The sequence below is a fragment of the Opisthorchis viverrini genome (genome assembly GCF_000715545.1).
Source record: "Opisthorchis viverrini unplaced genomic scaffold opera_v5_27, whole genome shotgun sequence".
Taxonomy (NCBI): Eukaryota; Metazoa; Platyhelminthes; class Trematoda; order Opisthorchiida; family Opisthorchiidae; genus Opisthorchis; species Opisthorchis viverrini.
In genome coordinates this window covers 1,150,343-1,165,937 of record NW_008751682.1, presented here as the reverse complement: position 1 = coordinate 1,165,937, position 15,595 = coordinate 1,150,343, and the positions used below count along the sequence as shown (strand labels likewise).

At 41.7% G+C, this 15,595-nt stretch overlaps 1 protein-coding gene across 1 annotated transcript in view; it reads right to left on the bottom strand.

Moving 5' to 3' along the window:
• The window catches only part of T265_02206 (hypothetical protein), a gene marked incomplete at both ends in the record, with an annotated part of 89,809 nt that overhangs the window by 33,294 nt on the left and 40,920 nt on the right, over positions 1–15,595 (bottom strand). The window contains 6 exons of the mRNA XM_009166394.1: positions 680–931; positions 6,932–7,201; positions 8,334–8,647; positions 9,316–9,421; positions 9,593–9,718; positions 11,355–11,726. Coding sequence (XP_009164658.1) covers positions 680–931; positions 6,932–7,201; positions 8,334–8,647; positions 9,316–9,421; positions 9,593–9,718; positions 11,355–11,726 — 1,440 coding nt within the window. The remainder of the gene's footprint in view (positions 1–679; positions 932–6,931; positions 7,202–8,333; positions 8,648–9,315; positions 9,422–9,592; positions 9,719–11,354; positions 11,727–15,595) is intronic.

The following is a 15,595-nucleotide window of genomic DNA, read 5'->3' as shown; positions in this document are numbered from 1 at the left end:
TCCTTGGTAATGTGAGGAGATTTGAGATTTTTTGTGAAGGTTTCGTCCTGTAAGTGAAGCCAATCTATGCCGAAAAGCCGAGAAGCACTGTACAGCTGTTTCATCCTTATTGGGAATCATCAGCAGTGGGCATCTCGAACCCGTGGCCGAAAGGTTAAGTGTTCAAGCTACTAGCCAGGACGTCACGGGTTCGAGACTCTCCAGAGTTTCGTGAGATGCACACTGCTGATGACTCCTTATTCAACAGGCTCAGATGAATCATGGGCTGTCACAATTCGTAGTCAGATTAGTAAGACATCCATCCAGGTATCTTCCAGATGGGACAGTGCAAAGTCTTCCGTCTTCCAGTACAAACTAGCAGCATAGAGCCTGTTGTGAAGTGCTACTATCCCCTTACTACCAACGGACACAAATATTTGCTTGCAAACTGCCTGCTTTTATACGCATGCATACAACCGAGTTACCGGTTATCAAAGTACGAATGTCTGTCGATGCGAACCTCGATTCGTCGAATTGTAAAACGAAAACATTCTCAATATTTTCTGCCCTGTAAGATGCAGACTAATGATCAGAGGAAAGTGTTGCACACGCAATACTAAAGGTTATTTGAAAATGTGACAAGCGGTCTTCTTATAAATAAATGAGGTTCGTACAACCTAAAACCTGACCAGAGACTCACATGTCACATTGAGAAAAAATACTGCACTGGATTCAGCTATGTCATTTCTAGCCACAATAGTGTAATTTGCCATGTGGGTCCGACTGATCTTGTGTAAAGCCAAAAGTTCACCCAGTCGACCTGAAGTGTGCACCCCTGTCCGAGCAGCAGCGGGCGTGGTTTCTGGTGGAATTGGACGCCCTTCAACGAACCAGCTGACGGACGTCACAGGAGGGTTGGAATACGGACCTAAATCTAGATTCACCGTTGTACCTTGAACAATATTGAAGAAGGAGACAAATACGTGTTAATTGAGCGACTTATTGCTTTTGTTTGCATGTTTAACAATTGAGTACATGTGTGATTTAATTCAAAACACCACTGTGCATTGAATATTATTTGTAGCGTTTACTCACTTGGTCACTCAAATCACGTAACCATTCCTGTTCCGCTTGCAACCATAGCCAACAGCATGTACAACACCTCATCCACTTTTGTTTACGCAGCAACCACCTACGTCACGCGCCAAGTATACGAACTTCCACCAAATCGGGTCAAGTTGTATTCATGTTCGTGCAATTATCAGGCACGAATTGACACCCACTCTTTACACTGCACACAATAAATAGACACGCAACTTGACCCAGAATCACGTGTGCACAGGATAGGAAGTCAACCGAGCTCCACAAGGCTTCATGGACAACTACGGAGCACGTGTAGCAGTTATGCTGCAAACAAGACCCGTCGCGCGCCTGGAACTTCACTCAGAAACTCTCGCCAGTTTGTCCTCAAGCGATAAGTCACTTTTTGGTTTATTCCTCCTTGCATTGTATTTACTTCTTACCAAGTGCACATTACTTTTGTAATCATCATCATTCTAGCAAAACACGTACTTGTTATTGCTTGTCACCTGATAGTCAACCTTATTTTTACAGGCAGATCATTAATGGGTTACAGGTTCGTCGTATTGCAGTTGTTGGCGAAGCTAGCAGTCAGGTTTTCCACTTCTTCATTTCGGCTGAAAGTGGCGAACTGGGAAAAAACTCCCGACTAAGTTCTTAAATATGGGAAAAGTCATTGCATTTTCGGGAGCAACAAAAGGTACAGTTCGTCAAAATATGCACCTAGGCTGCTCAGATACTGGGTTGCTCCAGAAAGGTGCAACTGGAACGAAGTCCGGTGGTGGACCTAATGGCCAGCTGCAACCATGTATGCAAGTCAGCGTGCACTCTTCTTGCTGCCTTTGAGGCATATCAGAGGGAGTTTGCTATCAGTTTCAGTTCAATCTTCCTAATTCGGGTTACTGTTTATTTACACTTCAGCGAGGCGCGTGTAAAACTTATCGGTGGAATAGCCGGACACGTGTAAGCTGAAGGGTTTTGTCGAAACGTGGTGTGTCTGAGCCATAAGTCAAGTTATTTCGACAGACTTCGAAGGCCGTAGGAACATCGACAACCTCGTGAGACGTAGAATCTTTCATCCAGATGGGTCACATAATAGGTAACTAAGTTATATTATTTGACAGTTTCATCTACACGCTGCAGAATAGTGCAGTTAATTGGTACGGCGACGATAAGCGCAGCAACCGGTCTTGGAAAAAATCAATAAAAGTACATGAAAGATCTTTGATGTTAAAGTAATGTTGGACTAAATCACTCCCTTTTGAGATTCATAACCTGCGAAAAGCTATCTCAGCTTTCATCTGTCATGGTATTCAAGGTGCTGCACATAATCTTCAGGGTAAAACGTTGCCCTAAAGGTAGCTGAAAACCCTTCGACCGCCCACCACCGGTCTAGCTTTTTCTGATCCCATCAGATGGCCGAAGATGAATAATATAGTACAACAGATGCGTACTTGAGTCTTCCGTTAAGAGTAAAGTGATTTGCGAATGAGTATGTTACAGTGTGTGTTGGGGCAAAATGTAACGTTAATGGAAACTCAGACACTACGCTCAACTCATGAGCTCTAAAGTCGCAACCGGTAGTAGGTTATCGAACAGATTTAAGAATTAGTATAAATAGTATGCCAAGTCAGGGAAATGTGAAAGCTCCGTTTGGAAGTGAAAATTGCTGGTCTTTAAACGTGTCAGCCGTTCCTCTCTGAGGCATTCTGGTAGAGTTTGCAATTTTCGAGAGGCCTATGTGTATTTTTGGTGAATAATGAGCGTTAAGAACCCATTATTTTGCAAGAACTCTGATCATGAGTTGGAAGTATTCTCCATCGTTCATATACAATTAGCTGAAAAGTACCGAGGAAAGGATGAATGAGAAACATGATGTCTCTAGCAGCATGATACTTTAGTAAAAATCTAGTTTTACCTTTGGGTGGCCGTTACTTAGGGCCGTTTAACAAACACCCTTAATTTCTGGCGTAATTTTCGAGTATGTTTACCCTCTGAGTTTTTTGGAGTTGAAATTCAAGGCTAATTTGAGAATAGTGATGTTGAGCTGAATCCTCAATGTCAATAGCTCTTGTAAAACCAGGACGTTTTCCAATAATTTGAACACTTCTGTCAAACAGTCCATGCAAGTAAACAACAGCGGTGCCGGATGGCAGCTAGAACTCTGTAGTGAGATAAACTAACAAGGAGACAACGTTACACATAGATATTGTTTTCTCTGTATAGAGCCCAACGAACTAGGGCATCGAAATCGTTAGTTATCGGCTTTCTTATATTTCTGTGCTTTCTTACTTCGCCTCAGGATTTAAGCAAGCGGGAAACTACTTCAAACAAAAAAATTATACTCTTTGAAACCACAGTATTGGAGTGAATGTTTAATGCGGCTACCATTTGTAAGTAACTGGAGGCAAAAACTGCATAAGGCGTGGCGCATCAATACAGAACAGCAAAGCAGGCTGCCTGATTGTCACAGTTTATTAGGTTAGTGGTCCTGCGCATTGTTTTCTCCGTACACTAATTGAATTTCGTTTAGAATTCAATTAACTTGATGACTGGACGAATCAACTTGGTGAGTTTGACAGCGGCAAGGATCGATACTGGCCAGTTAAAAGCGAACCCAGAACCGGACTGTCATTCGCCATCATCATAGTTACTTAACTATACTCATGGACACGGCAAAACAATCGGGAGTGTGGAAAGTGTAACTGAAGTTTATCATGCCAAGCTGGAACAGCGTCATTGCTTTTAATTCAGGAGAGTAAATCGCCGTAGGTCCCAAAATATTTTTTCCGAAGCATTGGCTGACCTAAAACATCCAAACAACCCAACCAAATTTTTCGTTTTCCAGTCATCATACGCTTGTTAACAATACCTTGTTTGAAGACAGATGAGTCTGATATGGTTACGTTACGCCTTAATAATAGACTACCAATATTATCAACTATTTTACGTTGCGAATGAATGTTATGAAGAATAGGTTTAAATAAAAAGAGGATTTACAAGCAGCCCAACGAAGTGCGTTGGCGTGCTTCAGCCAAGCCCATCAACGTTGGCTTGCTTTTCGTTTTTTAGTTTAAAACTCAACGTTTTAGAAAGCGCAAGCACAAAATACTTTTGGATTAATCAGAACATTTTACTGCACACAGACTGAGACAGCCGAGACGACGAAAAATATCTTTTTAAAGGGCATAACCATTCTTTGGTCGCGACGGTAAAGCATGGGAAACATCAATATAGCTGGTTCGTGGGAATTTCGGTAATACTCATCAGCTGTATACACGGAAGATACACTCGCTATACCCCATCATGTCGGAAAGAATCTGTTGCAGTACGGTCGTAAGTAAGTAGACAAAAACGTTCTATTCAGAGTTGCTTTCAATAGTAGCCATTTGTTGATCTGCCACAGTTCTGCGGTGCCAACACAACTTCGACAAGCATTTTCGTACTGAATATATATTCTAAGGCAATGCCCTCTATAATAGCCAATTGTGTTAACGGACCACAAAATACGTTTCGTTCTCCTAATGACTTCTTTAGGGCTACATCGAACTAAGAATACTATTTGGATACCGTGATATCTGACTCAATGATAGTGCTCCAAATCTTTTTGAGTGTATGAAAATGTCTGACGTAGTGAAAAAGCAAGGTAAAGGCAAGGTAAAGGTCGAACGGACTTAACTGCTGCACTAACCGTGTAAAAGAACGAGCGCTGAACAAAGCGCGCTGACATATTATGCACCGAAGGAAGGAGAAACTGGAAGTAGGGAACAAAAATGAATGCGCAATGACGCTGACTGGATTCACGGCAAGTTCTTAGATATGTGGTCGTTCGTATTCTTTTGAATGAAACTGGATTCCCTAATGAGCGTTGGTTTTAACCAGGAAACACTGTGACTTCCATAAAAATAAAGCTTCTCTATAAATATGATGACCTCGGGATTTCGATTATTAGCTTACGCTCTGTTCTGCTTTGTTGAACAGAGTTAAAAATGCTTTAATCGATTTATGCCAAAATTATATGTGGTCTAGTAGCGAAGCTTCAGGCGTACCACGTGCGATATCAACTCTGAATAATTTATACCTTTACGTCGTCGTTCCAGAATTCAAGATTAGCTCTCAAAGACTTTTAAACCTTTAAACTTTTAAATTCCTTAGAAATTATAACGTATGTATTGGCAAGCTTTGGTTGGAGCTTAGTGAGTAACAACAAACGTTCGAAAACTCAGGAACTGCCATGATGTACATAAAATCATGAGTGTGCATCACACAAAACCCGGCAGCATTATTAAAAAGTTGGTCACAAAATATTCAGCCAATTTAGTACTCAAAGGTTTTCACACATTCATCGATACTCGGACTAATCAAATAATGAGTCGGTTATATCTAACTATCAGTTAATATTAACACTTTCTCACCAGTGTCAGCACAGATTCACTGATCGTTAAGATGTTCGAAGAACGACTGCAACCTATAGCTTATATTAGGGCCAGGTTTGAGTCTTGAAGTGTTTTGTTTGTGGCAAAAAGAAGTCTCTGGAGTTTAGACAAAGGTGTGTTGGGCTCAAGAGAGCATGTGGGTGAAGAGCTTCAACATATGGATGCACAAGTGATCCGTTTTTTAATAACTCCGAAAAACACACTGAACAAAAACCATATTGGGTTGGCAAAATTAGCGGCACAGATCTCGCATGAGTTAAGATTATGCAACATTTACAAAACCCTTGATCCCTCAGTGCCCTCACTATTAGTTCAAATAAATTCATTGAGCAAGATAACCGTAATTCTTATGGAAGGGGCTCACTATAGAAAATTTTAGAGGGTAAAAGTTTTGGTTTTTTTACGATCGAAAGACTTGTGTGATTATCTGAGGATTAAGTGCTGAAAGAACGAATTGCACATCCCCGTCCTGCATAAAATTGGAGTTTCAGCCACTGGAGGCTAGCCGAGACTTTTGTCAGCATTTCGGGTCTCGGCATGCGTTGGCAAGTCGAGACGAAAATATCCCAAGTACGAACTTCGACCAAGCATGTAATTCTGTGAGAAACTGCATAAACCGCAAAAATTACAGAGCATGTGTCTTACCCTTGCGCTCTACCGAGAAATCTTCATAAACATGAATCCTCTTGTGAATGGAAGTCGTTTTTTCCACACACAAAATTGTTGGAGATTTCATTGACTTATGACACTACTCTAAGAAACCAGATGTATCTAGGTCGACACGTGTGTATTATTATTCTAGTGTTGAGCGCAGGACGATGTAGTTATTGCTGTCAAATTCTGTTAGATCAGCGCTAGTTGGGATGAAACAGGCGGCCGAAAGTGGTTTCACTGGGTAGTTCAAATTAACCAGGACACTACATTTGACATATAAGTCATTTTTATGTTCTAAACTGTTGTGTGTGCACAACACGAAGACGGAACAGTATTCTCATTTCTGGTAGACTCTCAGCTTCAGTAAGATGAGCGTAGGAGCTGAATTAGACTAGTGCAGAGGACAGAACATTCTGGAGGTCCAGAAACTGGTGACTTGTTCCCCAAATTTTTACATGGACGGTTGCCGTTAATGATAGTTCATCGAATAGTACACATGACAACATTGGCCAAATATGGATCTTGAGAGCATTAAAATACTATGTTTCCCTTGTCTGCATGCATGAACCCGGCACGATGTTTTCAAAAACCTCCGGGTGGATAGAGGAGGCCTTCACAATCAATTAACTAGGCCGAACACCATTATTAATGGTACTGAAAGACTTTTTATAATTTCTACGCTTTGTTTGCAAGCGTAGAATGCGGAATGCTTCCACCAAACGCACTTGAATTAAGCTGAAATAACAATAAGAACTACTTGAGCTCTCTTACACTCAGCTTACCTTCACGAATCACGTGTTCCTTCCGTGTTTGCAGACCAAGAAACTGTGGAGCAAATGTGATATTCAACTGAAGGCGATCATGCCACACGGGAGGGCCATATTCGGGATTTTCAGTTCTGCACTCGATATAATCCATGTGATAATGCCATGTCGGTCGAAGCCACAACCGACTTTGCGCCTTTAGGCCACCAGCAGTACCGGGAACAGGGTTTTCTTCCGTACCTATAGGCATGAATGTACGGTGTGCAATAAGATATGAACGTAGGAATTCTGGATCTTTATGTAATGGGTGTACTGCAGAATTCGGGTGCTCAATGTTCTGCTTCAAGGCTCGTATTCAAACCTCAAATACTACATGGCTACAACGTTGTTTGTGCACATGGTGTAGCTGAATTCAGCGGGATATTTTTTAATGTGTATTATTGGTATGCAATCCATACAGTGTCCATGGGTGCACTGCTTAAGCTGGCTACTGTGGTAATCCGTTGGTTGCATCATACAACTGGTGAACACCGAAGGATTTCCGTTATTCTCCAAAGTTCCTAATGACTTAAAGACGATAGCTGGAGTTGTTCTAAACAATTGTCAATGCACTATGACAGGTGATGTGCGATACCCACTATTCCGCAATTTTGGTGTAGCGACTTTGCGAATGTGTTCAATGTGATTAGTCAATTCAATTTCTCAATCAACTGGAAAAACGTTGGGACCAAATGAGAAGTATCGTTTCAGGATTAGTCAATTCAATTTCTCAATCAACTGGAAAAACGTTGGGACCAAATGAGAAGTCATCGTTTCAGAAGAGCTTGGTAAACAATGGGTAGTTTTTATTTGGGCAACTTTTCGCTTTTGACACAAAAGCTTCATCAGGCCAAATGAACAGGTCACCAAGTTGACTTGGTTTTAAGGCAGACTGAGAACCAATCTTCATATTAGCTCACTAGAATAGTTTTGGGCGTCAATTAAATCAATTTTTGTTAACTAAAGGATCGCGGAGGTCACTGCTCTTGCTAAATATGGAAGAACACCTACTACTGCATTCCTCCAGGATCTCCTAGAGCTTACCCGAAGACCCACTATCTTTTTTCCTCCTTGATAGAAAAACAGTTAGCTGCGGAATCGGAAGGTGGCATCGTATGAACTCCTGCAGTTCAACCTAAACAAATTACACTTTTATGGTTACTTAAGTGACAACTAATCGTTTTCTGACATTTTACTCCGGTACACAGTAGGTGAGAAATGAAATAGTTGCTTTTTGCAATCTACAGTTTCAAGGACTGACGTGGTCTGTTCGACTTGTGGAAGCTAGCATCAAACATACAGTTTTTATTTGACATGCTAAGGAATTATTTTACTCCAAACATAGTCTCGAATGGTAAAACCCTTTCTCACACGGACATACCCTCCAGTTTTTCAGATTTGCACTTCGCTCTTTCTGGAGGTTTTCGTTCATAAAGCACTTCCTCAACGGTTGTTTTCGATGCTTTGAATTGTGAAAATGCGTGGGCGGGTCCGCAACGAAAATGCCACCAATTAATGATGGCCACCGGGTTGGATGAATCAGCCTGACAACTGATTACAAGCGGTTGTCCACTTGGAACGACAGAAGGCCCATGGAAATTGACGGACACTCCTTGGGGTGGGAAAACGACGTTGAGAACTACAGCCTCGCTTGCAATGCCAACATTTCCAGTAGCTGCGTTTCTCGCAGCACAGCTGAAATCGACACACATGAGACAGTCACTGAGAATGCACAATTAGTAAATATTTGAAGGATGTATACTTAGCGGAATTGTGTACAGTGATTTTCAGCCGGAGGTACTAACGATCAAAACAATGGCATACTACACTGTATTGCAAATAACTTTTTGTTGATGGGCAACACAATTAAGTCTCCCTTTTGTACAGATATGTATAGATGTGGATATAAATACTTATTGGGACTGGAAATAACTCAACTATAACCGGTCGACCGAGAGTATTAAGTTACTTTCTGTGATAAAGCCAAATTAGCCCACGGGTAAGCGACAGTCGCCTCTGAGCGGAATCTCGATATTAATGGGGTGATTGTGGATCCTAGAGCAGAGCCTCAACATATGAATTCTTTGAAGTTGGATGGATGGGGGTCATCAGTGCAATGGTTGTAATACTATTCTGATTAAACAAAATACAACAGGTGTTTTTCATCATGATTTTAAAATGAAAAAATAAAAAGATTCTGCCGTGGTTTCTTCATGTAAAAAGAGGACCGCTTCCAGTTATGTAGCTAGCCAAATGTGAGAATGGTTCGAAAAATGTCACACGGTTCCGCATATTTCGGCTTCATGGCGGTTTTTAGACAGGATATTGAAAATACTACGTATCGTGTAATAAACTGGACTCACTGGTAGTGTGCACCGTTGTCATCCCTCTGAGGTACCAACTTTAGTTTCAGGCTGCTTTGTCGTCCTAGTAAAATAACTTCTTCCGAATTGGGTAACTGCTGCTTATCTGTGGGAAAAAAGTAATATATTCCACTGAAAAGTTGAAGCGCACACAAAAACGTATTAATCAAACCACTAGTTCTGACAACCAAAGAAGCAAGCAGGTCAGGAAAGAGCCGGTGTAAGGAAATAAAAACAATGCAACGATGACCGGCGATATTGTTTTCCAAAAACGTACCTCGAAACCAAGCCAACTCGGGCGGAGGATTTCCCCCGGAGGTTACGCAGGTCATCTCCAGCGAGTGTGCCATTTTCACTGGTTGCAGATTCCGATAGCCAGTGATGACTGGCACGCCTGGGGGGTCTGAAAGCGGATTCACACAACTTATGTTTTAACTGTCACCGGAAGAAACATGGATTCGCAGTGCTATCAGCAATCTATATGACGCTAGTAAACTGTACAACCAGATAAGTGTGTAAGGAAGCAGTCTCAAAGTATCGAGTGGGTGGGGGAATTGAAACAAGGATCATTGTGAAATTATAAGCTATAAAGTATTCTTCCTCTGGACTGCACAATAAAACGGAACAAGTCTACTTGGGATTAGTGTGTGCGTCATTCTCCACATTACATTCTGTTATTTTATGCACTTGAATCGACAAAGCAGGTCATGGGAACTTGTCAGCAGATACCTCTGTCAAAACAGAGGGTCTGTTTACTGTTCCACTGATTGCTGAATGTCAGCCGAAATGCAGAGAGCTTTTTTACACTTTGTACGTGTACAACGAATTTCAGTGACACAACAACAGTATGGTTTAAAAGTCAGGTTTTCACAGTCAGGTAATTTGTGCTGGGTGGTAACACTTCCCTCGTCGATTAAGCGGGACTGAACTCAGGCACATAGCTGCCACAGTCTGTTAATGGTAGATTTGTGATATTACCAGACTGTTCAAGTTCAGAGGGAGATCGAATTACTGAACGTTGGTTCTATCCAATAATGGACTGGCCAGAAACTCACGATTTAACCTCTGGGCCATCGTAAGTTCTGGTTGGCTTTCCGATTATGCGTAGAAACCTAGCCGAGATGAACAAGTGTTGTGGATAACTGTATCGGAGCGAAGTTACGCCCAACTGACATGATGAGGCTTTTCTCAAATAGAATAAGACCACTGACAAGTAATCATTTTTCAGTTGAAGATGACTAAGCCAATTTGAAGCAAAAATACCCTAATCGTGTGCGCAGCGTCATATTCTTACTTGAAAGGGAAGCAAGAACAATGGTAGCTAATCGTTACTTACTGAAGGTCACCAGGTACTCTAGTGGAGGATGTAACGAAAACAAACGTCTCGCGGTAACCCTATTGGATGCAATGCCCGACAGTTGAACCTTGCATATAGGGACTTTTTTCGGTGAAATATTCCGACCACACCTAACTATCTGCAATGACAGCCATCCAGTTTGAAAGGTCGACAACTTAGCTGAAACTCATACTTTGGATAGGCAAGGCAGCTTGACAGCAGGATTGTCCTATCTTATTGTCACTACACCCGTAGCATGATCGGTTAGTGCACCGTGCATTGTTTCTTTTCATGGCATCCGTTAGCCTGGGCAGTGAAGCGTACGACGGTTAAGCGGTTGCAAATGGATCGAGAGCAAACGATGCATCAGAAGCAAAATCCATCTCCGCAAGAATGTGATATGTTTAGTTAGATGAAAACAATGAATGGACCTGTCACAGTGACACGTGGCCCAACTCACTGACAAACGAAATCGTCGGAAAGCCTATTGCGTAAGATGTATATACGCTAGGAAAATGTGCCAATGTAGCTGTGTGCGTGCACTCAAACAAGTGAAGCATAACTTCTTCCGTTTTTTTGAAATCCTACTTTCATATTCGTCGGGAGACTATTTGAAAGCAAGAAAGGAAAATCAGTTAAAATTGACCAGTAAGTTCCTCCAGTATACCTTGCTACGTCGAAGTTCACGTGCTTTATCACTTACATATGATATCCATGCGCACTCGGGCGTCCACTCGTAAATCTCCTTCGCTCCACACCCTACAGTCCACATATCCTCGATCGTCCTCCTCGCTAATTTTAACATCCACACGAGATTCCTGCAGCCAGCTTTTCCCATCCGGCGTTCGCATTATTTTTGTTTGACCGAACAGTTGTCTTGGAGGTTTCATGGGACCTGAATCAGAGGACTGCGTAATCCACTTGATGTTAGCCTGTTTGAAATATGGGCTGGTTCTGCATATTAAAGTTTTAATCTCCCCAGCCTGACCGTAGACTACAGACTCCCGACGACCGCTCACCAACTCTTCGCGTACCGACCCACCATCGACGCTTATTGTCACATTTGCTGGTGCATCTAAAGCGAGAAAGAAAAAATCTTAATGTCACTGTCAAGAGTTGTATGATGCTTTTTTCGGTTGTCAAACAAACAACGAAGCAGCATATTAAACTTACGGGTACGACCTGCGAGTTCTAAGTTAGCCTGAATCTCCATAATATTCCTAGCCTTAGTTTATGCCAAAGAATGGTGGAACTACTGCCGCTGAGGCTTCTGAATGACAAACTAGCCACATCAACTAGATATTGAAATGTTAAGAATGGATATCGACAGGCACGGTAACTGATGGGAAGCTCTCTTGAGCACATCAAAAAGTTCGAGACAGATCTGGTGAATGCATGTTACGGATGATGCCTTTCTTGTCAAAATAGTGCGCTCACTAGGGGACGTATTCAAGCTTCATGAGGTATGTGCGACCAAGATATCATAACAGTTTGCCCAGGCACGGGTGTGAATGCGATCTTAACCACAATTTAGCATACAGATAAAATTCACCGTAATCACGTTTCATGGACAGCATAAGAGAACTCATATGGAAATAGTTGTTCAAATGCTTGATGCTACCAAGAAATCAGGAAGATTTAGGATTTCCGGGCAAGATCTTGCTCGAATAGTATTAAACATATGTGTGATAATTGGGGCACAATATAGAAATTTCAAAGTCAAAACACAGTGTGGCGGAATAAGTTGTATACCGGCGTTTCCGTTGTCGCGGACACACTTTTGACTTAAAAATTTCGTGAAATCATGATTTCACAAATATACGACTTGGAGCCATGAAACCAACGGGTGCTAATATGATCCATCTACAGGGACTTCCAAAAGTACACACTTGACTGGTCTAGGTTACCCATACCAGAATCGACGAATTCCTGCTGTCACATAGACACTCAATGTAGTATGAAGTCAAGTATGTCTACATGGTTTAGGTGAAATCGTAGAATTTATTCCATTCATTCACGTATTCATGTGTTTGCTTGATGTTGTTATTTCTATAGCTGTATCCTTGACCAGGAATTCATCTGTAGTCGTGATCTGGAGTCAAATACACAGCCGTAGGAGCATTAGGTAAATAAGATGTATCCACCTGGCGAATTCCATATCTATAAATGTAGCATCGCCACCTTCCTCGTTGACGGAAGGCTTATAGAATATTAGTTCTATAAACCGCACACGGCAATTGCATGGTCGTTTACTACGATTATCAGTATATTACCTATTGAAATCAAGGCACTTTGAAAAGCTGAGGGCTCACTGCAGTTCAGACGCGCTTATCATTTGCAGCGGTACTGGAAGTCAGGATTTCATGCCCTACACTGTCATCGAGTTGAGCCAGTCCACACAGCCGAGTAAGTTAGAGTTTTAGGTGACTGGCTACTAATATTGTCCTGAAAAAACCATATTAACTGCTATCCTGCTGGTCATCTTAGTAGGTTAAAGCCTCGAGGTGGATAGCTGCAAACCTATAAGAAGACTAGATTTCTGGGAATCAAATAATTTTTGATGGGGAGAGGCCCAACTCAAAGATACTTTAGTTGCATCACCTGATTACCTAAAACTGGAACCGCGAGTATCACAACCCAAAGTTTAAGGTTGATAAGTATGGACAAGAACGATCAACAGAACCTGTTTCAAACGGACCCAAACATCACTGTGTTAAGATTCCAAGTTTGCGTGGGAACACGGGTTTGGATTTGCACTGTACAGAAACTCGCTTAAAGAATCCTTGGTCAACAAAACGGCATCAGTCCAAGTTCAGCTCACAAGAGGACATTCTGACATACTTGTGAGTGCGTATGCGCTCACATCATACCAGTGTGAAGATGAACGTGCGTATTTCCCAAGCAGACGTCAGAGGTTATTCGACCAGAACTCGTTAGTTACCAGGTTTTCTTAATGAAGCTATCTGATGCCCAAACCGATCGAGATTTGAATGGATCTAAGTAAAGCCATGGCATCTGCAGGAGTACCATATGGGTGATCCTCTAACCTAAAAAGAATTACAAACGCTGACCTTGAAAGTATCAGCAAACAACATCTCAGTAAATTAGAGTATTATTCACTGGTTCAGGGCTTTTAACAGAGACCTATAACGTGAGTTAAATAATCTAATCTGTCCACTACTGGAAGCTGATGATCTTTTAAGACGTTAAAGACCACCACAATGCAACTAATTCAAGGGGTTGGGATCGAATCGATCGAAATCTGACGGTTTGGATGGAGTCGTTTGATAAGGAAATGTGGTGTTCGAAGCCCAACTGATCCAATTTTCTGGGTGAAACAATACAAGGGAAACGGAGCGGACAAAACCAGTGAATCATTTTCGTCGAATTCACAAAAAGTTTGCTTCGGTTAACAAAAAAGTAATTTGGTTAGTTCCACGAGAGATGACCTGCGCAGATACATTTATCAATCTTGTTAAATCTTTTCCCTCTGGAATGAAGTCCAGCGTCTGAGTTAGTGGAACGGAGTCTTCAGATTCAAAGATTGCTTATTCTTTTATTGTCTATAGTTTCGTATGGCAGCGACATGTAAACAATTTATTGGTATCATGCGCGTGCTGATGTGCTTCCAGCGCTTCAAAGTGCTGCAAAATATCAATATATTTGTGTTTAGACAGCGAGTCTCATTTGTTTTCCCCAATGTGTGGCTAAATACGTGCTCACACGTCGCCATTTAATATATCAAACTTATGCTTTTTCCAAATCCTACTGTTTTGTTTCTTTGGGATGGGATAATAAAGAATTAGAGGCGGTAGCCCAACCGGCTATTGCTATTGAAGTGCGTTGGTGAAACAGCATATGAGAAGCCAAAGTTCTAATTGTTGAACGCAGATTTGGGCTGTTTGTCAATGCCATCAAACGGTGCTGCCTATTCATAAAGTTGTCTGACGAATCAGCACGCCGTCACTGTGATGCTTCCACCAGAAACGGGCAATGCTTTGGAGTTTGGATAGTTAAATACGAGGAGATTTCGCACGTATTCTGAGCGCATGTATCAGACGTGACTGACAAGGCATAACTGGTCCAACTGCCGCATTGCATGAACTAATATACCACTTGCTTCATGTATGCAGGAGGCTGGAAAAACCCCGGATCCAAGGTCCCCGTTGGCTTCTCAGCCAAACATACTTGTCTACCGAACCGATCGACTGGTCTACATACATGGTATTTTGGTCTTACCACACTGAGTGGCTCTAACAATGTAGGAAAGAAAGAAATTCCCAAGCGTGCGTGGAAGAAAATAATGTAAAACGTCCTGATATTCTAAGGATTCTATTATAATACAGTAACGTCCACGTGAAGATTTGTAGGCAAAGTCTACTGAAGCATTTTGATTTCCAACGTATCAGGGCTAAGCGCACATATTTTTTGTAGAATAGCAGCAACAAACTGAAGAAGAATCTGAAATCAGAGCAGTGTTGCACCGTCGCGCTGGATGTATTGAGATCAGGTAAATGTCTACCTGCCTTTACGAAGGTGAGCTCACAGTTAAGAATTGAGCTGAAATACTTGTGATTGCCAACCACCACCATGGTTTTTGGTGATCAATCGAAAAGACAGTACCTTTCGTTTAAAGAAAAACAAGTATTTCTGTTAAAATGAATTGCCATCTTTGAATACATACCCAAAATTTATGACCTCCCTAGATGTGTGAATAAAAACAAGGTGTGCTTTTAAATCCAAAGAAGCTGTGCTACTTGCAGCATTCAGCTTGCGGAATCGATTCCATTTCCTAAAGATTTGCATTTTTATCCTCGCAAATAACTCCCGTTTACCGGAATTTTGCTAGAAACTTTTCTGTAGTACCAATACCAGCAGACTGATCAACTAGTTTGCCATGTTAATTGGTAATTTCAAATGCACACAATACGCGGAAGATTCAGT